This window comes from Neopsephotus bourkii, unplaced genomic scaffold (genome assembly GCF_033783945.1).
Source record: "Neopsephotus bourkii isolate Nb327-2 ecotype Australia unplaced genomic scaffold, CSIRO-AGI_Nbou_v1 NB_381, whole genome shotgun sequence".
NCBI lineage: Eukaryota > Metazoa > Chordata > Aves > Psittaciformes > Psittacidae > Neopsephotus > Neopsephotus bourkii.
This window is the reverse complement of record NW_026900886.1, coordinates 156,022-181,985: the sequence shown is the minus strand read 5'-3', so window position 1 is coordinate 181,985 and position 25,964 is coordinate 156,022. Positions and strand designations below refer to the sequence as shown.

Genomic DNA, 25,964 nt, shown 5'->3' with positions numbered 1-25,964 from the left:
TCCTACTTCAGTACCTCCATTTGTTCCTAGCACGATGCCATGGTCTAGGGGAGGTTTTGTAGTGATTTTAGCAGCGAGGGGAGCAGCATGCCCTGCACCTGCAGGCAGTGGTTATTTGACTTCCAGATTCATGTACAAAATCACTTCTTTTCCCCCCAATTTCCTGTACTTAAGATTCTTGCATAATTTATTAAGCAGAGGACTGGTTAATGCTCTACGATAGTAGCTACTTATGAATCAGAGGAAAGTTTAATTCCCTCAGCCATATCATAAATAGTCAGAAGTTGTAGCTGTGCAGGAAAGCTTTTAATATATCTATTGAATTTTGAAGTCTTGTCTGGTGCACTTCACGCTATCTTTTATGGTTATTATGCAAAAACATGTAAATAGTTTTAAACCGCTTTGTAAAAAGCTGAAAGAATAATAATGTCAGACCAAGCTTTTAGCTTGTAGGTGGTTTGACTGTAATTATTTAAAGAGGCAGTGTCTCTCTCCCTTTTCCTTCTTGCTTGATTAAACTTTCCAGATTATACAAAAAAAAAAAAAAAAAAAAGAGAGAGAACAAGAGAATTAAAAAATGATATAGTAAAGGATTCACATGTGGAAGAACTTTGTGAAAACAGTCAGTTTGAACTGGTTCTTGGAGCAACCTGGTCTAGTGGGAGATATCCCTGCCCATGGCAGGGGGGTTGGAACAGGATGGGCTTCAAATTCTCTTCCAACCCAAACCATTCTATTACTCTATGAACACTGGGCCTATAAGAATGCTGGAGAGGGACTCTTTGTTAGGGACTGTAGTGATAGGACAAGGGGTAATGGGTTAAAACTTAAACAGGGGAAGTTTATATTGGATATAAGGAGGAAATTCTTTACTGTTAGGGTGGTGAGGCACTGGAATGGGTTGCTCAGGGAAGTTGTGAATGTTCCATCCCTGGCAGTGTTCAAGGCCAGGTTGGACGAGGCCTTGGATAACATGGTTTACTGTGAGGTGGCCCTGCCCATGGCAGGGGATTGGAACTTGATGATCTTGAGGTCCTTTCCAACCCTAACTATTCTATGATTCTGTGGTTGTATGTTTGCTATAACTCATGCTGCAACCTTGGTTCAGTGTTCCAGGAGCATTTGAATGTTTCTCTTAGCCATATGGTCTAGCTTTAGGTAGCCCTGCGAGGACCAGAGAGTTGGACTCGACAATGTTTTTGGGTCCCTTCTAACTGAAGGACCTCTGTGATTCTATGATCCTGTGTTTGTCCTCTCAGTTCTCCAGGATCTCTTGGGAAAATGGAAGGGTAAAACTCATCCTGCCCTCCTGCACCATCAGTCCCCAGTGCGGGAAGGCAGCACCAGCCTGCTAACACTAATAGTTGATGCGATGTGTCTGCTTGCCTGCGAGGAGCTGTCAGCCTCTAATGACATTGTCTCTTTCTTGCAGTGGAGCACCCTGACAAAATGGCTAATGACCAAGGTACGGTGCCCTCAATCTCTCGCCTTTCCTCGGGGCCGCGCTGGGGACGGGGCCGCGCTTTTCACCTGCGCTGCACACCTGATGAGGCAGACGCCGGCGTGATAATTAATCTTGTTAATGAAGTTCTGCTTGGCTGAGGCTGCTGCTTTGATGGGGAAGATGTAAATTTTCAGGAGAGGAAATTGTTTTGTCTCTTTTCTGAAGGACCAATTAAAATGTCAGGCTTCTTTGTATGAAATAAATTTTTAGTCTCTGCTGCACTTCTGAATAATTCACATTAAGTATAATTAAGCTCAGCATAATTTCCAGGCTCTTCTTGCACCCTTTCGTGGGTTATAGATTAGAGTTCAAAAGCCTTACAGTGATAAACGATATATCATCTTTTCTTTCAAACCAGCAGCTCCTATTTAATAGTAGCAAAGTCTAGTCAACTTTTCAAGGCATTATCATTACATTTTCCAAATATGCATATATGTTTGATTACTCAAAGTTTCTCTGCTCCTACCTTTCAATACTTGTGAAGTCTGTTGCTAGGGTTTCTTTCCCTTTTATTTCTTTCAATTACAGCTAGAGCACTGTGCATTTATGTGACATCTGCCCAAGGAAACAACCACACTGACATTAGGAAAGTTCAGGACTGAGCTTGGAAAGTTTATTTGGATTTGTACTCTCATTTTCCACTAGTTTAAAAGGCAAATCAAGGTGTAAACCTCAAACCCCTGGCTCAACAGCAGGTGCCATCTTACTCCAGCTTAGGGAGTTGAATAACCAGAAATAAATAATTCCTGGGGAAAGACAAGAAAGAGTTATCTAGAAGATCAAAGTCAATTTTACACCCTTTCATTGGCTTTACTTCAACCTGGAGCATCCCTGTAGGGCACCCAGGGCATATTTAATCACTAGGATTCAACTTTGTACCAGGTAGCACATGTAGTCTCACAGCAAGGTAGCACATTGGAAATTCGCTCTCTGATTTCAGCATATGATTTGCTAAAAGAAATAGAAGCATACAGATTATAGAATAAAAAATAAAACAGCTGGTTTTCTTGGTATGACTCAAATTGAAAATGTCAGGTTTGAATAGATAAAAACTATTCTCAAATTGTTAGGTTACAAAAAAAGCCCAAAAGTAAATTGTCAGTATGTCTTTTTCAAATTTGCATTTAAGATGTTTTCAGGCAGGTTTGGAAAACCTAGTAAAGGCTTTGGCAGCAAATCACCTGGTAAGCAGGACAGGAAAAGTGTCAAGTTCAATAAAAAAAAATAATTAAAAAAAAAAGGTAAAAAAAGGAGGATTGGATGGAAAATAAAGTGTGTGTTGTAGTTCTTCACCTGGTGTGCTACTCTGTTTAAACATAACTGCACAGCTGCATGTCCATACTGTAGTGATATTTAATGGATCTCATTGAGCAATCTCAGAACGCAGAACATCTGCCTTCTCTGCTGATTGTGATTTCCAATGGCAAAGCCAAGACCAGCGTCCCAGCAGGCACAACCTGCGATAGCCGTTGTAGGACAAGCACTTCTACAGACATGGTCCATCCTTCCACAATACTGCCGGGGGGAGACTGAGCTGAGCTCTTAGGCAGAAGCTCTTCCCTGTGAGGGTGCTGAGGCGCTGGCACAGGGTGCCCAGAGAAGCTGTGGCTGCCCCATCCCTGGCAGTGTTCAAGGCCAGGTTGGACACAGGGGCTTGGAGCAAGCTGCTCCAGTGGAAGGGGTCCATGCCCCCATGGCAGGGGTTGGAGCTGAAAGAGCTTTGAGGTCCCTTCCAACCCAAACCAGGCTGGGATTGTATGAATACTCATTCCCGATCTTCTGCCCATAAAGCAAGTATCTGTGTAAGCAGTGGCAGGCTTGTTCATGGATTTCTGCTTGCTTCTGTTCATGTAAAGTGGCAGAAAACCCAGAATTTGTTGGATGCTCTACAGTTTTGTGAAGCTTTATGGGAGAAAAGAAGGAGTAAGAAATGTGGAAAGGTGGGTTTATGTTCCATAGAGTGGTGAACTTCTGCCCATCAGACAGACATAAAGAATCAAATCATCTGCAGAAAGACCAGCCTATCCCACCTTGTGTTTAGTTAATGGGGAAATGTAAACAAACATGACAGATTAAGTGCAGTTGCTCTGTGTATGGTAGGGGAATACATATTCCTCAAACTACCACATTAAAAAGAGCTCTGAGTTGTTTTCTGCTTCTGTAGCTGTGCTGTTCTGGGAATGCTGTGCCCCTCACTATGGAAAAACCACCACCAGAATAATTCATTGTTCCTGAAGAGCCCAGACAGTGCTTGCAATGTATTTAGTCAGTGATACCCCTTATAGACTTTAAACAGGAAAGATTTCAACAATTCTCACACAACTAGTTGCAGCATGATGTCTGGCTAAAGCATGTCCCCAGGGTGATAACTGTGCTGTGACTACAGGCACAGCCTATAGTTTGCAATTGCTTTAGGTGTGGTGGGGGTTTGGGGTTTGATTTAAGTCAAATAACGCGCACAGAAATGAAATTAGGTTTCTGTGTTCTTAGCAGACAGCAGGTATGTACAGCTGGAGTTAAACACAGTCACTCTTAGTACATAAATACTGTCTTTTGACTGGGTAGCAGTTTTGTTCTTTAGGAATGTAGTATCTAAGGAGGATAAATTCTCAGCCTTTTGTTGTATCTTACATAGGCTTGTTCATATCTGAATTCAGTTTCCATTTGACCTCAATGATGAATTCTAATGATGAAGTCTGAGGTCATCACCTGCATTTCCTTGATCTCTAGACAGCTCTGTTAAAAATAAGTGGAAGGTGCCAGGTCTCAGTGTAACTGTACTCTATACATAAGTGTGAAGACAAACAAAGTCAAAGTTTCTAAAGGCTCATTTGCCTTAGAAATCATCAGAGCTACCTCTTTAATCATCCTGAACCAATGCCTACTGAACTCAATGGGAGCCTTTTAAATTACTCTGTTCTTTGGACAAGGCCCTCAGGGCCATTTCAGCCACAAATGCAATTCTTATTGAGTGACATGAATTAACTCTGGTAGGTCATCTGTCTCTAATGCCGGCTCATGGTTCCTGAGGTCAGGAAGCAAAATTAACTACTTGGCAGCAAAGCATCGTTGGAGGGGGCATGGGCAGAGACCCCGAGGTTTCAGAGCATGAAGAGATGGAGCTTTGAAAATCCCAGATGTGGGTTCTTCTGGAAGGGATGGTACAACCGCTACCATCCCCAGGTGCAAACAAGGAGGTAGGCTGGAGAGGAGAATTCAGGGAGAACTTCAAATGTCAAGGTAAGCATGCTCCCTATTGCTGCAAGTCCCTGGGGGAGCCAAGACCAGCTGCTGCAAGAAGGATCTACTGTCAAGAGGAAGGCGGCAAGAGATACCTCACCTTGGTTACTTCATTCTTGCCCATGAGTGAGGATAGTGCTGAGCGCATCCCATCCCATGGGTGCTTCAGTCCTACAGTAATTGATAGACAATGAGAAATGTGAAATGCGAATAATGCTTCCAGGGTGCAAAGACTGTTATCTGGAAGGCAAATAAAGAAGCATCAGCATCTAAAGAATCAAAACACTTTTCCAAGAGAGCCCTTAAGTCTGAAGTGGGTGCCTATCCCATAAATGTGTCAGCTTCCTTTCAGGTTTTTATTTTGCCAGTGTGCAATTGGTAGAGCAGGGCATATGCAAAGATAGTAAAAATGATACTGTAGAAGTAAGAATTAAATTACAGTTTCAGATGCTCAAGAGAGAATTTTTGTCACAAACATTATGTATGTGGGGCAGGGCTTTCAGAAGAGCTGTGGTAGAGGCTTTGTGGAGTCTAAAAAACTCTTATTTATGATTTTCATCTGAAATGTATAGAGGCAAACTGGGCAAAGAAGAGATTAATTTGCTGTTGTTTATCTTGGTCCAGTTTTCATTTGATAAAACAATATTAAGTTCCTTAGTCTGTGTTTTGTCAATATAGGACTTGTCAACAGTTTTCTGTTGACATGAGAATTAGATCTTTGCAAGAGAAAAATAAAATATTATTTCTGCCTTTGGACTACAGGTGTTTTATAACATCTCTGTACACTTTGATAAAAGAAACACAGCTTCTTCTTATCTTAGGAAATTTCAGTATATTTTAATTGTTCAGTTGTTTTCTGAAAACACACCTCCTGTGGAATGGGTCATATAAACTGTCCAGATAAACTGAAATATCACTATGAAAAAAATGATACATATGGAATACAGTTACAATATTTTTTTTTAATATGGCATGGCTCTTTTTTAAACCAAAAACTCAGTATTTCCAAGCTTAGACTTAATGTTTACTGCCATGGTGAGGCCAATGAGAGGCTCCACACCTGGAACAGGACCAGTGACCATACCCAGGGTAGCAAAAGGTCACCTGAGACTGGCATCCACAACATTTTTTCCCAAATACTGAGGAATATGGTGTTCTGCATTGTTTTGCATCCATATGAAGGCACGTGGAAGGGTTTCAAAGTTGTGCTGGGGGATTTGCTATTTTATACCTTGGTGCTCTGCATCTCATGAGTTAACAGCACGCTGCTTGCTTCAGCTTTCACAACAAGGGGGTTTGAAGCACAGTCTGGTCATGCCCAGAATTTGGCTTTCTGCAGTTCATCCTCTTCCATGTTGGATTATTGCAGGCATGTCGTCCTTTTCCCATTTGAAACCTTCCTGTCCTTGTTTTTTCTGCATATGCTTTCCTATGTGAAACAGCTGCTGGTACAGCTAGAGGCTGATACCAGCCCCAAACAGTCACATCATAACATGACTGCAGAAGGCAGCAAATTTCCCTCTTTTTGTCTGTTAAAGGTGGCTCCAGGCATTATGTTCTGAGGCTGTTTTGCAAACTCTGGGCATAGCAGCAGTGAAAGGCTGAGCAGTTCAGATCTGCCTCCTAAACAATAACGCAGTGGTCTGTAGTGCTCTTTGCTAGAGAAAAGAGACAAGAAGTATCCCGTTTATTGGAATAACCCTTTTTGGGGAAATAATAATAATAATAATAGTTATAGTAATAATAATAATGATAATAATAATGCCTTTTAAACCCTGCCATCAGTCTGTGTTTACCAAGCAGGTGTAGGAACTCTTTCTTAAGGCCTAAAAAACTTGTAAGTATCTCTGAAGACATGCTTGAAATGTTAAGAATGGTCATTTCTGCATAAGGATTTTGCTTCCTGCTGTGCTGGGGCACAGCTGAACCAACTGCCTGTGGGTGCACTTCAAAAAGGAGGACTAGAAAGTCAACAGGTGATGCGGTACCTGCCTGCCTGGTCTTGCATTTCTGCCCCAGACCCCAGCACCTCTCCCAGAAGTCTGGCAGTTTATGGTTGCTTATAAGCAAATTCGCCTTCACCAGGCTCTTCAGCTGTCACCAGGACAAGGAGAGTGTCTCCTTTGTTAGCAAGAGCTGACCATGGATGGGAAGAAGACACAGCGTGCTCTGGCTTGTTTAAATGCTAATGGTGCAGAACCTGTGCAATGAGGGCTAACACTGCGCATCTCAATGTCTTACAGTGCAGTCATCTGGGAGAGGTCAGTTCTTCAACAGGCAGCTTTTCCCATCCAAGACAAGCAGGTTCAGCCATGGTTTTGAGTTTCCTTCCCCTAACACCGGCCGAAGAGTGGAGCTGTGAACGGCCATGTGCATGGAGATGGATCCTCACCTCAGTGCTCTCTGAAGTCAGAGCGTGACCCACCGCTCCTCCTCCCACTGGGTGTGCAAGTATGTGATGCAGCTGCACAGCATTACACGTTCCAGGCTGCCCTGGCGTCCATCTTCAGGATGAAGAGCAGCCTCTGGAGTGATACAGGACTGCTCAGCATGTACTTTCTCTCTTCTGACTTGCATTTCTACCTCCCCAGAAGATGGTGAGCCAGCAGTGTGTGAACATGAGCCGGCTTCAGTGTGCGCTCGCAGCCCAGAAAGCCAACAGCGTCCTGGGCTGCATCAAAAGGAGCGTGACCAGCAGGTCGAAGGAGGTGATCCTACCCCCCCACTCTGCTCTCATGAGACCTCACCTGGAGCATTGTGTGCAGTTCTGGTGTCCTGAACATAAAAAGGACATGGATCTGTTGGAACAAGTCCAGAGGAGGCCACGACGATGATCAGGAGACTGGAGCACCTCCCGTATGGTGATAGGCTGAGAAAGTTGGGGCTGTTGAGCCTGGAGAAGAGAAGGCTGCGTGGAGACCTCATAGCAGCCTTCCAGTATCTGAAGGGGGCCTATAGGGATGCTGGGGATGGACTCTTCATTAGGGACTGTAGTGACAGGACAAGGGGTAATGGGTTAAAACTGAAACAGGGAAAGTTTTGATTGGATATAAGGAGGAAATTCTTTCCTGTTAGGGTGCTGAGGCACTGGAATAAGTTGTCCAGGGAGGTTGTGAGTGCTCCATCCCTGGCCGTGTTCAAGGCCAGGTTGGACGAGGCCTTGGGTGATATGGTTTAGAGCGAGGTGTCCCTGCCCATGGCAGGGGGTTGGAACTTGATGATCTTAAGGTCCTTTCTAACCCTAACCATTCTATGCTTCTATGATACCAAATTAGAACAAGTTGCTAGGGGAAAGTTTCCTTTTTCTCAGATCTGTGTGTCTGATTTGGGCAGAACCTTTCATTGTCCTTTTCAGCCGTCCTCCTTACTCTGCATTTACCGTCTGAGCCTCTTTATGCCACCAGCTTTCAAGCACAGCTGCAGGTCAGCAGTGAGCTAGAGCTGCCCCCCAAGGCAACTTACTACCTTTTGATATCTTCTGCTCTATCCTGGAACAGGTTTCCATGTGCTCAGTGCCATAACTAACTTCAGGAGCCCAGCTTTTCCCTGGAAACAGGAGAGCCAGTTTTCTGATGGCACAGTATGCCTGACAGCTTGTGCTGGCTGTTTGTGAGAGCAAATGACTTGGTTTGCATGCTTACACCTTCCAATGACTTAGTTGGCATGCTTCAACCTCCCTGGGGACACCCGTGGGGCAGGAAATATCACTTACAAGCTCTGCTGTCTCATATGAGAATATTGCTCATTTTGTTTTCTCTATAATTTTGACGGTTTAAAGCAAAACACAGCAACAGTGCAGGGCCGTGTCTGGTTCAGAGGAGCCAGACGATGTAACAGCACACATCATTCCCCCTCCAGCTCTCCAGCTCGTGTAGTTGCCTTGCGGTGAAGCATTTTGCAAGGAGAGATCATTCCCTCAACGTCTACTCATCTGCCCCTGCTGTGTGGGGATACCTGAAGTCTGCGAACAAGGAACCTGCTCAAGGAAAGCATGAAAAAGGAAAGGGATTTACAGCAAAATGACAGCAGAATTTCTTGGCCAGTTTCCGAGTCCTGGAGACCTGAGAGGATGAAGAACTGTTCCTGTCACCGACAACTTGATTTTCTTTTGCCTTGACAAGACCAAGTTGGAATGTTTATTTCATATAATGGCACCTGAGATAGAGTTGTGGGAAAAGGATATGGGTTTTTTTTCAGAAAAAGACTGAAGTTGGTGAAACATTTCAGAGACAAACCTGGGGGAAAGCAGAAGGTAAATAGAGAAGTAAGGGGTGAGAAATGAAATGAATGTTCGTATGGTTTTGCTGCAGGTTTTGCTGCCTCTGAAAGTATGTTACTGCCTTTAATACAACTCATTAAACAAGTAGGAAAATCAAGATCTGGGACTGTTAAACCTCAGTTAAAGGGTGTAGACTTGTTGAATTGAGTCCTGAGTAGGGCCGTGAGGGAGATGCTGCGAGGGCTGGAGCAGCTCTGCTCTGGAGCCAGGCTGAGAGAGCTGGGCTGGGGCAGCCTGGAGAAGAGAAGGCTCCTGAAGGGGAGACCTTAGAGCAGCTCCAGTGCCTAAAGGGGCTGCAGGAAACCTGGAGAGGGGCTTGGGACAAGGGCCTGTAGGGACAGGCCAAGGGGAATGGCTTGAACCTGCCCGAGGGGAGACTGAGCTGAGCTCTTAGGCAGAAGCTCTTCCCTGTGAGGGTGCTGAGGCGCTGGCACAGGGTGCCCAGAGAAGCTGTGGCTGCCCCATCCCTGGCAGTGTTCAAGGCCAGGTTGGACACAGGGGCTTGGAGCAAGCTGCTCCAGTGGAAGGGGTCCCTGCCTGTGGCAGGGCTTGGAGCTGGGTGGGTTTTAAGGTTCTTTCCAACACAAACCAGGCTGGGATTCTATGATAAAAGGCAGCTCTAAAAGAAACCGCTGCTGAGTCAAAGTTTTATTATGGCTTGTTCCAAAAGATGGAATAATACAAAGGAAGAAACCTCCACAGTAAACTGTTGGAAGCTGAAGAAAGAGTCCATTGTTTAACTTAAAAGGACAACATGAATTCTAGATGTCTGTTGAGTTATGCTCCACTTTGATGGGCTTCCTGGCTGACACTCAGGGTTTACATCTAAACTCAGCAGTCTGGGAGTTTTGTACTTGTTTTCTCTAAGACAAGCACACTGGTGGATTTGGGAAGAAACTGCAGAGCGACAGCAATAATAAGCACAGTACTAACAGACAAGTGCAGTGCTAAGAGACAAATGCGGTGAAGATGTTGAAGTTTAAGTGGAAGCACACATGTTAGCTTCCTTTCTCCAATTAGGTTATTTTAAAGGTAGTTGAAACCTGAGGCCTTGGAACTGAATGAAGAAATAGCCTCAAAGTAGCAATGTTCTTGCACATCATTTGATTTTTAAAGGGAAATAGGACCATTGCTGAGTGAAAGCTAGAGGTAGAAATGATTCGTTGGAGCAAAGCATGAATAAACCTCAGGGGTTTAAGCGCTACCTACTCTTTAACATATAAAACCTTACAATGGATCAGAGATTTATCTCCTATTTTGTAAGTGCTTAAATCTCCCTGTTTATCTAAATATTGAATAATGTTTTGTTACATGTCTTAAGAGGAGAACAGAGCTGAATTACTATAAATTCAGTCTTGGCTATCCTTGACAAAAGCATTGTTGAAATACTTTTATTTGTTCAGACATTATTTCTGTTCCTGTCTCTCATCAGGGAAATTGCCTCTGATTGGAAGTTGAGCCTTTGAAAGCGTTGCCCTCAGTAAATAAAACTGTAAGACTCTGTTGCCTTGGGCTGGTTTTAAAACAAAGCCTTTAAGAAACTTTTTTAGCCCAAGATGCCCCCAAGGTGGATGGTGTTGCCTGAACCTTTCCCTGGTTGCTGCCTGGCTACATCTATGTTACAGCCATCCCAAAATAATGACATCCTCAGGTTCCAGTCACCGCATCAGAGCCAGAAATGAAACGATCAGTTGTTCACACAAATATTTTCACAATTAAAATGTCATGTATAATGCCTTGAAAAGCGCTTTTGTGTCAATTCAGAAAGTGCTAAACTTCAGAGTCAGGCATTCAGGGTTAGGTTTTATAAGTCTCCAAATTCCTGACTGAGTGGTCCAGGGTGATGGGCTCCCGCTAAGACGGGCTAAATATAAAAACCAGTAACATTTAGCAAACTCCCATGGAGCTACCCAGTTTCCCAAGTACAATATAACCCAGGAGTCACAACGTATTTGCATGCTGCAGTGTATTACTAGAATAGGACTGCTTTAAGAGCACCATCTTCACTACATACCTTATATTTAGCTCTATTTTGCCTGCTTTTACAGCTAAACATTTTGCAACCTTGTTTTCTTGGGATCAGGTTGTTGTAGCTGTGCAGTTTTGCTGATTGAAAAGATGATTACGTTGAAGTCTCTTCTGATGATAATCATCTTTCATTTATTTAGGGCCATTCATCACAAAATGCTTCCCAAATTGGTAGACAAAGTTATGCACGTGGATTTCTTCACAATCCACAGAAATACAAGTACCTCTGGAGAGGCGTATGGCAGTTGTTTAACAGTGCACAGCATCAACAAACAACAGAAGGGAAGTGAAAAAACGGGGGTTTTGCTCAGTCTGCCAAGATATCTGATGCATATGGTGGCTGTTTAATGTAGAAATTATCTGGAATAGTCCCTGGTAATTCCCTACCCTGCACTAAGTTTTCATATTTTTCACTTAATTCGTTCACCAACAAAACTCACCCTACCGAAATTACACTGTTTGGTCGAAGGGATGGCAGAGCCAAAACAGAGAGTGCCTGAGGGTCTTATGAAGTTGTTGCCAATGTGGTGCTCCAGCAGCCTCTGCCCATCTCAGGGAAGATGTCTTTTGCCTAAAGCACAGTCCCAGCAGAGCAGTACTGCATCAGCTGAGAGTCTGTGACCTGGGAACACTCATTTGACTTAAATGAAAACATAATTAGCTTTGGAGGAATAAGATGGCCACATATTGTGCTTGGCTACAGTACACTACGCCTGTACCAAGAGCATGCTGTTGCATAAGCTTGGTCTTTGCCAAAAGAGCGGTTTTTACCCCAAACCACTTATGTTTCGGACTTTGCTTTCTCCCATGCTGGTAGAGGCAAGGAGGATTTTGGTAGGACTTTACCAGCCTTTGCGTTTCTCCTTCTAGCAGACATGAGGAAGTAGAGATTCTGGTCTTGGCAGGAACACGAGCATACCATCACAGATATTTAGCCTAAAGTTGATAAATAAGACAAACAAAGCAGGGGAAAAGATGAACACCTCATATTTTACTATGTTAATTTAGAGTGCAAGTATTAACAGCCAAAGCATTTTTTGGAGTAATAATCATATCCTTTCTTTTTTACTTTCTTTTTGGGGTATTTTTACGTTGGGGTTAGAAAAGAGGCAATCGTTTTTGTAAAACCCAAGCAGTCACAGAGCTCTATTTCCCCAAGTGCATTTCACTGGAAAATAAATTGCAGGAAGGTTGCTCAATAGCACCTGGCAGGTGGAGAGCGTGCCCGTGACCCTCTGCTCAGCACTGTCCCTGTGCCACAAAAGCAGCTGAGATATTCCTGTTACCCATGGAGGGGGCTCAGATGGATGCTGCCATCGCACCTCAGTTTGTCACTCTAACAAGAACATCTGGATGAGGGGAAAAACCAACAGAACAAGACTAGCTGCTCAAAGGGCTGTGATTCAGCATGCTTTCCATAGCCTGCTTTGGTGACAGATTTTCCCCAGCACATGTGGGATGACTTTTCCTGCACTGTTCAATAGTTTAAACACTGCCAGACAGGTGCTGTCTCAAGCAACACTCTTGACTTTGCTGGTTTACCTCTTACACCGTGCCTGATGCATTCTTTCTGCCAACAGGTCGTCATGGGGATGGTTCCTATTGGCCAGTGGACACCAACCTGATTGATCGGAGCAGTCTGAATGGTAAATGCAGGCTCCATCCAACCATGCTTAATAATTGAGTGCTGTTTTGGTGATAACCTTCTGCTTCTCTTTATCACTCTCTTGTTCCTCTCTCTTATGGCTTGGAAGCCACCTAACATGCCCACAGGTCACTCATTCACTTTTATAAGGGGAAGCTGTTGAAAATTCCACCCATGTGCAAAACACCTGCTGCAAACCAGAAATGCTAACAAAAAATAGGGTCAGAACACCACATATTCTGTTTTTGTTTTCTTAAAGCTGGTCCTCAAATTTCTCATCAGATTTTCAGCTGAGGCAGAACTCCCCAGAGTATGTCGCTGGGGATGAAAATCACATCGAAAGAGAAGTTTTAGGTATCCCTCATGCCGCAGAAACACCTTTGAAAAACTAATGCCTTGGAAATAATTGCAAAATGCATTTTACATCATTTTATTTCAATCTCTGGACTCATGAGACCTCACAGCACTGGGTGCACTTCTGGTGTTCTCAACATAACAGGGACATGGAGCTGTTGGAGCAAGTCCAGAGGAGGCCACAATGATGATCAGGGAACTGGAGCACCTCCGATATGGAGACAGGCTGAGAAAATTGGGGCTGTTCAACCTGGAGAAGAGAAGGCTGCATGGAGATCTGAGAGCAGCCTTCCAGTATCTGAAGGGGGCCTATAGGGATGCGGGGGAGGGACTCTTCATTAGGGACTGTAGTGATAGGACAGGGGGTAATGGGTTAAAACTGAAACAGGGGAAGTTCAGGTTAGATCTAAGGCAGAAGTTCTTTACTGTGAGGGTGGTGAGGCACTGGAATGGGTTGCCCAGAGGAGTTGTGCATGCCCCATCCCTGTCAGTGTTCAAGGCCAGGCTGGACAGAGCCTTAAGCAGCATGGTCTAGTGTGAGGTGTCCCTGCCGATAGCAGGGGGTTGGACCTGGATGATCTTAAGGTCTTTGCCAACTCTAACTATTCTATTATTTTATGATATAGGCTTTCTGCAGAAAATGCCTTTTTTATGAATATATCCTGTCCTAAAATAGGAAGATGTGACAGGAAATCCCAAGGATTGACAAAAATTACCTGAACATAATCAGTGACAGCTGGGATTCAGTTACGTATCAATAACTTCTTATTCCTGACCCCATCTTCGTTACCTAATGAAACATTGTCATCTCACATTATTGAATGGAACAACAGGCAAGATTCCCTCAAATGTGTTATCAAGTGAGGGTTGAAAGTACAAATTAATTACAAGGCACATAGCTGATTAACTCTGATTATTTTCCTCAGACAAGACAAGGAGGGAATGCAAAATTTTGTTACCTTTTCTGTCCTACTCTGCTGCAACCAACACACCACTGTTTTAAGCTTTTGTCCTGCTCTTCATAGTAGTTCATCATAAATACAGAAAAACAGACTTTTAAGAAGTAAAAAGAACTTCCAGGGCCTGCAATAAAGGGTAGAGAGAGTTGGTTTTTTGGTAGTCACTGTATTTCATGGGGTGTATTCTTTCAATGCCTCTTAGGATGGAGATGAAAAAGAAACCTAATCCCAAAATGTTCAGGATTCCTCTACTCAACCATTTTAATTCCAGAGGGATGACACTCGCAGCTGCTTCTTTTATTATTTGCCCGGAAAAAAAGCTATGTGAAAAGGGCAAATTATTTAAATAGAATAATTAGTGAAGTAAAGAAAGGATTATTAGGGCAGAAAATCAAGGCAGAATATTACAATTAAATTACATCTACTGCTAACTAAAACTGTTATTTTGAAAGTTTTCTCTTTTTTTCTGTTCCATTCAGTTGTAATAAAGGCCAGATGAGATCCCCGACAAGTATTGTTTCATTTATATACGAGAAGATGTGGGTTTGATGCCACGTGAAAACTCTTGAGTTACTTTTCTTATGAAATCTTTAGCAAGACCAACGCTTTCCATCCCATTGCACCAAACATTTAGTTTTTCTCCCAGCTGAAGTAGAAAGATACTTTGGGGTTTCTGAGTTTGTAATCTTACAGGATGCCTGCAAGATTGCCTTAGCAGGCAGAGCAAAAGCGTTACTCCCTGACTTGTGCACATGTCCATAACCAATGGTTCAATGATGTGTAATTAGAGGCATTATCCAACAAAATAGCCAAAGGGATTGGAACAGGTTGCCCAGAGGAGCTGTGGTTGCCCCATCCCTGGCAGTGTTCAAGACCAGGTTGGACACAGGGGCTTGGAGCAAGCTGCTCTAGAGGAAGGTGTCCCTGCCCATGGCAGGGGTTGGAATTGAATGAGCTTTAAGATCCCTTCCAATCTAAACCAGCTGGGGATTGTAAGATTTTAGAAGTATAAAGCATGCTATTCCCAATGCAATGGGGGGGATACTGTTGAAAACAAGGGCCCAGTTTGACTGGGACTTGACCTGGGAAATTAAGTTGTTTTCAGTCACTGCCTTGCTGCTGCATTGAAACTAAGAAGCTCATCACTTCTGAAGATCGAACCTGTAACCTGCTCAAGTGTTGCGCAGGGACCTGGCCACCATAGCAATCAACAATGCAATGTGATAAGGGATTGGCTGTGGGGTGAACATTGTACTGCCAAATGAATGAGACATTTAGATTGGCTGACACACAAGTTATGTCTTTGCCTGTAAATACCAAAAAAGACTATACAGGCTGTAAAGAAAAAAATCCATAGTCCCTATATTTCCATTTTCAGCTGGTAACAGCAAAAATGAGCTGAACGTTATTGACTCCCAACATCAGGTTATTAACATCCAGAAAATGTACAGTCGCTACTGCTTCAATATTTTCCTCTTTGCAGTACCACTGAAACAAAGAGACACATCAATTTCAGCCTTTATGATACCCTTCTGCTCCCTCCATTGGATTTTTCAGAGGAATTCATACCACCTGGCAGGCTTTATGTGTTTTATTTTATGGTGACCCCTAAAGAGGGAGTAGAGCAGATCCAGCATTAATCATGCCCTCGTTATCCATCTTCTTTCAGAGCCCCCCATCGGGCAGATGCACCCTCCCCACGGCAGCGTCACACCCCAGAAGAACAGCAACCTCCTCGTCATCATCGTCGTCACCGTCGGCGTCATCACTGTGGTGGTGGTGGTGGTAGTGGCCGTCATCTGCACCAGGCGCTCCTCAGCACAGCAGAGGAAGTACGTTCTCAAATCACGTAGTGGAAAGGGAAAGGCAGATGCTCGTGTTCAAAACAGATCTGGGCAACAGCATTTCTACAGTGGAGATGTGGGTTCTGGGACTGAACTCCATTTTGGGGCTCAGCCTTTTGGTTTTGGAGGTGTCACTTGTTGCTGGTAAGTGAAGAATATCCTGTCACCAGGCTGCAGAGTGAACCATGGGGAATAAGTACCCCTCATGTGGTGATCTGCCATGCCCAGCTCTCTGTTGATTTTATTGCCAGGTATAATTCAGACACGGGAAAGAATCAATTCCATTGATTTAAAGGGGAAAAAAGAGTAATTGTCTGTGCCTGGTGGTATGAGACTTCCTGACTCTGCAGGCCGCACACCTGCACAGCAGAGAAACACAGACAGTCCTGCTCACTTGCTTTGGGAGGATGTTGTCCTCTCCAGATAATCTGTCTCAGCAAGTCTTCCAGTAAAAAGCATTCAGAACTGTTTCTACAGATGACTGTCAAGCCCTCAAAACAGTCTATAGAAAATTGCAGGAAAAAAATCTTTAGGATTGCTCTGAAAGGCTATAAAAAGGCAGTAGTATAAAGCACAAAGCTTTTTTCAGGTTTCATAGAAATGAGGAGTCAGTGGGTTTGAAACAGCTGGTTTGATTGCATTGAAAATTATTATACTTTCATTTTTCTATTAATTCATTGATTATTAGACTATTATGAAAATTGGACATGAGAAACTGAAGTTTAATCCTAGTATGCCCACAAGAACGATAAATATTTGCATGAGCCAGACATCATTACACGGATTTGCACTGATGCTTAAAAACGGTTGGCACAGTGGAAGACAGGATGGTCAGGAAACTGAACAGCTCCCTGTTTGCCACAGTCAGCTTAGGCTGGTTGACTGTAGGCAGATGGCAGCTTGGATCATTCTACAGTCACTGAGGCAAGTGCTTTCTCTAAAGATAGATGGTTGGGGGTAGATTTTTTAAATAAGAAAGGTGTCATTTAGGCAGGAAAGTGAGGGTCTATGCTTTTAGAAGTGCTGGGGTAGTTGAATGATGGACTGATTTGAAAATCTGCTTCTATTGTGAGTCTTAGCACTTGAAAATCAGGCTGGCGTCTAACAGCAATGAAAATTCTTCTGCTGAATGGAGTTTGGTGAATCCAAGTTAGAGCTTTCTCCAGTTTCTAACAGAGAAAAGGCAACAGAAAGAGATTCATCTATACAGAATTAGAGGTCAAAAATTAAATGTCTAAGTTTGAGGTAGTAAACCTTGACCTCCTCTGTAGCCCCTGGGGAAGAATAGAAGCATTCAAAGAATCGTCCATCTTATCATAAGACACCAGAAGACTTGCCATTGTAAGATGCTTATTGATGTCCACTGATTAAAAATGTGTGAAGATGGTGTATTTGGATTTGCTGCATAAATTGTAAACCTCTATCCTGTAGGTGGGTAAATCTCCCCCAGGTTGCCTCAAACAAACCATTTCTGAATTGAAAGTGGAGAAAATAGTAGGGCAATAAATATTAAATAATGCATAAATAATGACAGATGCATACTGTGACGTGCAGGGTTTAGATCCCAGTTTTTATTGGCAGCAGGTGCTTAGTTCAGTCACCAATGAACTGTTGGACAAAAGGACTGCAGTGAGGGTAAAGGCCAAACCTCACTGGATAGTGCGTGTGTCCTTCCCCAGAGCAAAAACTTGCAGGTGACAGAACAATCTGCAAGTCTTCAGTGGAGGAAAGTCATGTTTCTTAAGTTAACTAAAACTTGACTGAACAAAGAACAGTAAAGCATATCATATAGAACAACCTGGTACTGACCTAGGTGGCTTACTAGGGATTTTCTGTCTCTACCATCTGGGGAAAACAAAACCCTGTGACAAAAGACAGGGGAGAAAAATGTATGCAAAGATTCAGGTGCAGTAAGTTACCAAGTTGTGCATAAAGAGAACGTATGGGTCCTGCAGTAATTGAGATCTATACCTTCACAGTAACTGCATCTTCCACAGCACAAGATGCTCAGTGCCCTGCACTAGCAGTGCCTGGGGTTGTGGTGACAGGGAGGATGGACAACGGGGCCACCCATCAGCTTCATCCTTCAGTTCAGAGTTTGGGCTTAGAGAAGATGAATCCCAGTTGAATCTTAAAACAAGGGAAAATATCACTCATACAGCATGCACCTGAAGTGCAGGACCTGCTTCTTACAGGGGTTGTTTTAAAGCTTCAGGGTATAATAAAGATTTGTACCATGCCAGAAGAATTAGCCTGTGGACTGGTAACATGAGGTCGTGACTACCACAGGAGATAAGCTGAGGGCAGGCATTTAGTTCAAGACTGGTAGGTAAATAGTGCGTATTTAAGCCATTAAAAAAGAAACATAGGCTTGAATATATCACCCAACCAACTAGTATGCTGGACAGGGGTGTGGTGTAAAAAGAGGCAGCAAAAAAACAATCTGAGGCTAGTTTAAGTCCTATATAAGTAATAGGGTTGTGTCGGTATACACTTAGGAAGGCTCAGGGGAGGCGTTAACGAAAGTGTGATCAAACTCGAATGAACTGGGAGTGAGTTGGCAGCCACTAAAGAGCTGCCATATTTCACTTCTAGAGGTGCTCCCGGGTTCCTGTGTACCCTTGTGCTGGGGTGCCTTGTTAAATTCATGCTAGGGGAGCTCATTAGCTCCATCCTGGGGTAGCTCATTAGCAGTGCCCTCTGCCCCATCTCTTGCAGGGTGGCATAAGGCAGGATCTGACCTCAGGGGAAAGGACCATGAAGCCAGATGATAGCAGAGGCCGGTACTTGTGTCAGCTTTATAGGGTGGTTGGCAGGAAGTAAAGAGGTCAAAATTAAGTATTTTTCCCTCTGTAAACACTGGGGAGATTTTCCAGGGAAAGAATTGTTTCGTATCCTTTGGTTGTCGTACAGGACCTCTGTATCAGTTGAATTTCCCTTAATACACCCCAAAAGAGGACCTCTGTATCAACTGAATTTCCCTTAATACATCCCAAAAGAGAAAACACACTTTTTTTGCCAGGTTAAGAGTAAAGAGAAGAAACTTTAAAACACTCACTCATGCATCTGAAGGATAATTAAGGTGAAGTAATGTTCTTATTTATCGTTGGGTATCCGTAGAGCACTTTTCAAACAGCAGTGGAGGAGCTCAGTGTGGTTATTGGTTATGGGACTGTCGCTTCTGTGTTCTGCCTTCAAAAGTGCCCCTGCTTCTGAAGAAAAGATACCCGATTGAACCAGGACTGTATTGCTACCCATGGTGGTCTTTTACAAGCAAAACCTTGTTTTGCCCAGGAGAACAGTTTATTTCTGAGCTCTTAGATAAAGACGTCTTCAGGGGTTGTTAAAGAAATAAACTAGGCTGGGTTGCTATAAACTTAACTGTTTTCTCTGGAGTAATGTAAAGGTAAAATGAAGGCAGTGAAGAGTAATCCTACTCTGGAGTATTTGAACAATTATCCTAGCATGTGTATATTGTTAGGAGCTATGTGGGTATGCTGTGTAACGGCTGGAGTCACTACCCAGCTGCGGTTGTGCTGGCAAAGGCAGAAATAGATGACGAGAAAGAGTTTCCTCTCCAGAGGTTTTGTTTATCTCAAAAGCGCCTCATTAACCAAGACTGCATGATCATAATATTATTTTAAGGGTGGAACTGACGTCTATTTTTAGTTCTACCCTTAGGAAAAAAACCCAAATATATATATATATATAATTATGGTATGCAAGGATGCGTTCCATGCTGTAAAATCATTGAACAACAACAGAGATTTTATTTTTTCAGTTCAGAACTTCTTGTCTTCCCAATCCCTGCTCCAACAAAAAAATGGAATCCCATCGTAAATCTCAACATGAATTTCCAAAGTGTCCTTTTCCTGTGCTGCAGCTGAGGTTCAAAAATCATGTTGAATCTTTTATGACTTTCTACGTTCTAAAGATATATTATTCTATAGATATAATGTGCTCTCTGGTGCAGCATTTATTCCATTATTCCAGGATCCTGCCTCCACCTGAAATGGAAGGTAGACGCATTTTCAGAAGCTGAAACTCAACTTCTGCACCACATAAACAAAATATTCCAGGGGAGGATTTATTTTCATTTGTTATTGATGCCATTTCCTTATGCACTCCTGGCTCTGATTCAATTTGCTAATCACAGGCTGTCAGAACATCAATAATTTGTGAGAAAAAAACAATGCGAACCAAGCTAGATCACTGCATGTATTTTTAAATGGTATTATTGCTGTAGCAGTTTTGTAGTTATGGTTGAAATGGCACATTCATTATAACCCCCTGTTTTGAGTTCTGCATAAAATCACTCTGGGGCTGAGATTTCTCTTGCCTAGCTAAAGCCTGGAAAAAAATGAATTCCCTGCAATTGAAAGTGACAAAAAAGCTGCTGTATCCCAAAGTGAGGAAAGTAAGACCAAAATTATGGACTTTTCTTGAACAAGGCAGCAAGAGCAACTTTATACCTCAACTTAACTTCAGGCAGGTCGTACATTAAGGTTAGAATGAAAGTGCTCATAGCAGCCCTGCGGAAAAGGACTTGGGGGTGCTGGTCGATGAGAAAATGAACATGAGCCGGCTTCAGTGTGCGCTTGCAGCCCAGAAAGCAACCGTATCCTGGGCTGCATCAAAAGGAGTGTGACCAGCAGGTCAAAGGAGGGGATCTTGGCCCTCTACTCTGCTCTCGTGAGACCTCACCTGGAGTATTGTGTACAGTTCTGGTGTCCTCAACATAAAAAGGACATGGATCTGTTGGAACAAGTCCAGAGGAGCCCACGAGGATGCTCAGGGGACTGGAGCACCTCCCATGTGAAGACAGGCTGAGAAAGTTGGGGCTGTTCAGCCTGGAGAAGAGAAGGCTGCATGGAGACCTCATAGCAGCTTCCAGTATCTGAAGGGGGCCTATAGGGATGCTGGGGATGGACTCTTCATTAGGGTCTGTAGTGATAGGACAAGGGGTAATGGGGTAAAACTTAAGGGAAAGTTTTGATTGGATCTAAGGAGGAAATTCTTTCCTGTGAGGGTGATGAGGCACTGGAATGGGTTGCCCAGGGAGGCTGTGAATGCTCCATCCCTGGCAGTGTTCAAGGCCAGGTTGGATGAGGCCTTGGGTAATATTGTTTAGAGCGAGGTGTCCCTGCCCATGGCAGGGGGTTGGAACTCGATGATCTTGAGGTCATTTCCAACCCTAACTATTCTATGATTCTTTTGGGTGTAAATCATGACCTAGGGTCTGTGCCAGGTGTACTAGAGTTTGTGCAAGAAGGTATTAAAGAACTGTCCGTGTTCCATGCTCTTTACTCCTGTTCTTTGAAACACTCACATTTTAAGTTACCAAGCTTTGAAAATCAGCAGGTACCAGACTAAACATAGGAAATAATTATGACCAGAAGCCAGCACTCTTATTTTCCACAGCCTATAAACAAAAACCTCTGAACAACCCCAGCCTCCAGATCTAACTTTCCAGGTCACATTTTAAAGTTAATCTTTTGACCCTGGGAGAGATTTTGTGGTACTTACCAGTCCAAGGACCTAAACCAATCTATACCATTAAGGGAGGCAGCATGAGGATTGGGATATTTCTGCTGAAATAAAATGCCATTGCCGTCAGCTTCTGGGATTGGGACAGGGCTGTACCCTGAGAGATGTTTTACATTACAAGATGCGTTTCTTCCTTCTCTTGAAAGCCAAATGTTTGGTGATGCACGTGATTGTGACATACATCTCTTGCTTTCTGGGCAAGGCTGAGAAAACCTAGCAAAGAACAGGAATTTATTGAAATAATTGAAGTTTCTTAAAGTTTAAAATTTCCTCAGGCTTTTTTTTTTTTTGGTAAAATAATCCCATAGCATCTTCCATGATGCCTGCCGTAGCAGGAAGGGCAGTTATCCAAGCATGCCTACACAGATGATGCCCAAGGTATGAGTCCTAGGAATGCCAGCAAGAGGTTTTGCGTTGCTTTCTATGGATTTGGGGGGAAAAAATCTTCCTTTCAGGAGGTGCACAGTGGTGTTTTGGGCTAAACATGTAAGAGAGGCAATGAGTAACTCAGAATACTCCGTGCCCCTGGAAATTTTTGTTACCTGAAAATTCACATGAACTTGAAAATATTTGACTGAAGTTTTTTGTATATCACAAGTATTTCCAGTTTTCCACTTGGCACTGTTACATTACTTTCTTTTGCACAAAAAACTTTGAGATATACAAAGGGAAAAAACAGTGGTAAGAGAACGTTTGGATTATTGAGCAAAAAACCAACAATAAGCCAGAAAAACTGTTCTTTCAGAGTTATTTAATTTGATAGATTTCTGACAAAGCTTTCTCTACAGCTGTAAATTAGGCTTTGTGCTCCATATTTAAGATGCATATCTTTTTTCTTTAGAATAGAAAATCACACGTGTTTTGTTATAAATAGGCTGTATAGTTGAGGGGAAGTTGAAAAGCGGTGCAGCAGTGCCATCCCCTCATAGCACATTGTGGTCTCCAGAGGAGATGACCCACTGATGTGAGAGTATAACGTAATACCTAGGCATAAAAGAAAGCAGAGTTAATCATCATGGCTTGACTTCGCGAATGATGATGATGATGATTATTATTATTATTATTTTGAAATTTACCAAATAAAGGGTTTATTTCCTAGTAATAAATACATAATAATGTGGCTGCCCCATCCCTGGCAGTGTTCAAGGCCAGGTTGGACACAGGGGCTTGAAGCAACCTGGTCCAGTGGAAGGTGTCCCTGCCTGTGGCAGGAAGTTGGAACTGGATGAGCTTTAAGGTCCCTTCCAACCCAAATCATTCCTTGATGTGAGTCTGTGAAAAATAGTGGTTTTGTGTGTATTTAAATAAACACAACATATGCTGCATGCAGTTATAGAAGGTGTAAGATGTATGTAACTTGGCAGGAGCGGGCTCAGCAGTTTTCAGTCGCTGTATTTAGTTGCAGGCTTTCCGTAAGTGCTGCTTGAGGCTCATCCCAAGATGAATGTGGCCACTTCTCTTCTGATCAAAGAACAGTGCTTTTCCCCAATTTCTACAAAAAATGAGCCACCCTGCTGAGCTCCAGACCCACTTCCTGGAGTAAACTGCTGTCCTTTGAAGGACACAACCAGAGGGGTTCCTTAGAAAGAGGAACTTTGCTAAAGGAGGAGAGATCACTGTTTTGGTCTTACGAAGGAGAAAAGCTTTCTTGTGTGACAATTTTGATCTTTCTTGGCTGCAGGAAACGTGCAACCCACAGTGCTGGTAAGAGGAAGGGCAGCCAGAAGGACCTGAGACCCCCAGATCTGTGGATACACCACGAGGAGATGGAAATGAAGAACATCGAGAAGCCAGCGGGCTCAGACCCTGCAGGAAGGGACTCACCAATGCAGAGCTGCCAGGACATCACCCCTGTCAGCCACAGCCAGTCGGAAACGCAACTGGGAAGCAAGAGCACCACGCAGCCTGGTGAGGAGCTCCAGAGGCAGGAAGGGCAGAAAGTGCCTGGGCATCACTTGTAGACTGGGTGAAATTAGGATCGTAGAATCACAAAACATTTGGGTTGGAAGGAATCTTTAAAGGTCATCTAGTCCCACCCCATCCTGTGTACCCCAATTTGGTTTATTCTTCATCACCAACATACCACTTTTCTTTCAATCGATATTGGTGGTCAGTGGCCTTAGACCAACATGTGGAGTTTCTAACAGAGGGATAAACTTGGCAAGAGGCTGGAAGAATTAACAGCTATGGGTGCCAGGAGAGACGTTCCTACGCGATTTTTGCTGTGGTTTCAGACTAGGGGGAATCCCACTGGTTTTTATTTTTACTCTACTAACTTCTTAAGTTCAGGAATTAAACTGAAATTCAAATTTTATTAAATTTGCATACCATGCTAAGAAAAACAGGGGGGGGGAAAGGGGACATAGAGAAATAAGTGGGAGAAGAGGGAGAACATGACTAACAAGAAGGTCAGGAGCTGAATTTGGGCAAGGGAGACTGAGAAAACTTACAGATATGAAGAAGGAAATCCTGTAAGAAAAATGTGGTTTCAGGGAAGTTTCCTCCTCCTTTTTTGAACCTTAGTGCACACAGCACATCACAGGTTTCACTTTAGCTGATAACATCTTTTCCATCATGATGATAGAAAATCTTGGGAGAGGCTGGTACGGAGAGGGATGGGGAGCAGAACACAGCACAGAAGTTGAAAACAGAAACATATCTGTCTTGAGTTCATCATCTGTGGAAGGCAGAGTGAAATAATTCCAGAATACTGTTTGGGGCTGTAAGTAATGAAGGTGCCTTTTCTCTGATGTTTTTATCTCTTTTCCATACCCCCTATTTTCACAAGGAAGGAAAAGTTGAAAAGAAACAGTTTTCAAATTTCTCAATGGATCTCATTTTCTGGCATCGTGTTTTGGGATGATGGTTCGCTATTTATGAAGATAATTGTGGCAATGATTTCCATTTTTTTTAATACAAAGGTCCTTCTTGTATTAAAGGAAAAGCATAACCAAAAGATTCCCTCTGCCTAAACAGATACTGCTGATGACAAGGAGAGCTTATCCAGGGCCCAGAAAGATCAATACGAGAGCTCCATCGATTGCAATACACTTGCAATCGAGTGCATAGCAGGAAGCCATCACAGCATATGAGCAAGTTAATGACAAAGGCTGGGCTAGATATTTTATGTGTAAATGCCTTGGACCATAAATAAATGCCTTTATGTTTCTTCCCAATTGAAATACTGGCTTTTCACTAGCAATTAGCTCTTTGAATGGCCATCAATAGAAGACTTGGCATTTTTGTCCTGCAATTCAGAGAAGAATGATTTGGGGGAAAAAAAAAAAAAAAACACAACAAAAACAAGTCGTCAGAAAAAAGAGGCAAATCATTTTTTTGTTTTTTTTTTTTTAAGGAATATGTTCTTGCTTGGGTACGTTAGAGCTGAATACTCTGTGTGACTATTAAGCGTAACTGCATGACATTATTAAACTAACCAGTTATCAGGTTCATATATGGTATGAACATGAACATTTATGTTGTTCATACATATGGAAGACAGAAATACAGCTTTTATTCTTGCAAATTACTCCACCTAACATCCAATTCCAAGCACACTTTCTTTCTGACAAGTGTATTCTCTACAATTTTTGAATGTTTAAAGTATCCTATACTGATGTGACTAAGTTAGAGCACCCTTATTTCAATACTTAAACACAATATCTAATTTATATAGGTACTGGAAGAGTTGATTTGGACACTAGGCAGCATAATTCAGTTCTCTGATCTAGATGTGCTCACTGTGATCCAGGACCAAATAAAGGGCAGATCCAGGCACATCATTCGTGTGCCCTGGTTTCTGTAAAAAAAATGAAATTCACAGTTTGGAAAAGACACCATGAGTTACTGAGCAGTCAGAACATGGGACTTCATGGCATCTCACAAGGAAGGTCGTTTACGTGCTTCAGATGTATTTGAAAGACCGGTTCTTTGCTGCATGGTTTTTTACATACCCCAATTTACACAGCCTTTTTTGGTCTTGATACTTGAATTTTTGAAGAAGTTTGTAACTGGGACGCTAAAAGAAAATGTCTTATTTTTAGCAAGAGAATGGGGTATTCAAGATAATTTTGGAGACAAAGAAAATAAGGGACATGGTATCTTTATTCTCTTACAGAAAAATATAAGCAATAATCCTATTCAAATAAGGCAGCCAGAATAGTCTATGCAGCTCTTTGCAGGTGGTGTCTAATGATCGGTTAAAATAACTGAATTCTAAAAAGAAGGAAAAGACAACAAAAAACCAACAGCCTATTTATCTTTCTGCTAGATACAGGGTGAAGAGAAACATTCATTTACAGCTTTGTTAGCTGAGCTATTGTGCTGTTTTCCTGTAGGTCCTGAGACAGAAGATGTCGGAAGCAGCATGTCCACGTTGGAGCGCTCGCTTGCTGCCCGCAGAGCCACCCGTGCCAAGCTCATGATCCCCATGGAGTCACAACCAAACAACCCTCGTGAGTTCCAGAACCTTCCCCCAGCCCCATTCTGCACCCCGCAAGCGGTGCTCACCCATCTGAAGACTCGTACAGTCTTTCAAATATGATCTAGTTATGCCTCATAAAGT

The 25,964-nt window shown here is 42.9% G+C and overlaps 1 protein-coding gene across 1 annotated transcript in view; it reads left to right on the top strand.

Moving 5' to 3' along the window:
* DCC (DCC netrin 1 receptor) overlaps window positions 1-25,964 on the top strand; it is a gene marked incomplete at its 5' end in the record, with an annotated part of 102,927 nt that overhangs the window by 44,540 nt on the left and 32,423 nt on the right. The window contains 5 exons of the mRNA XM_061349039.1: window positions 1,433-1,465; window positions 12,632-12,697; window positions 15,679-15,841; window positions 23,082-23,308; window positions 25,738-25,854. Of these exons, the coding sequence (XP_061205023.1) occupies window positions 1,433-1,465; window positions 12,632-12,697; window positions 15,679-15,841; window positions 23,082-23,308; window positions 25,738-25,854 (606 nt within the window). The remainder of the gene's footprint in view (window positions 1-1,432; window positions 1,466-12,631; window positions 12,698-15,678; window positions 15,842-23,081; window positions 23,309-25,737; window positions 25,855-25,964) is intronic.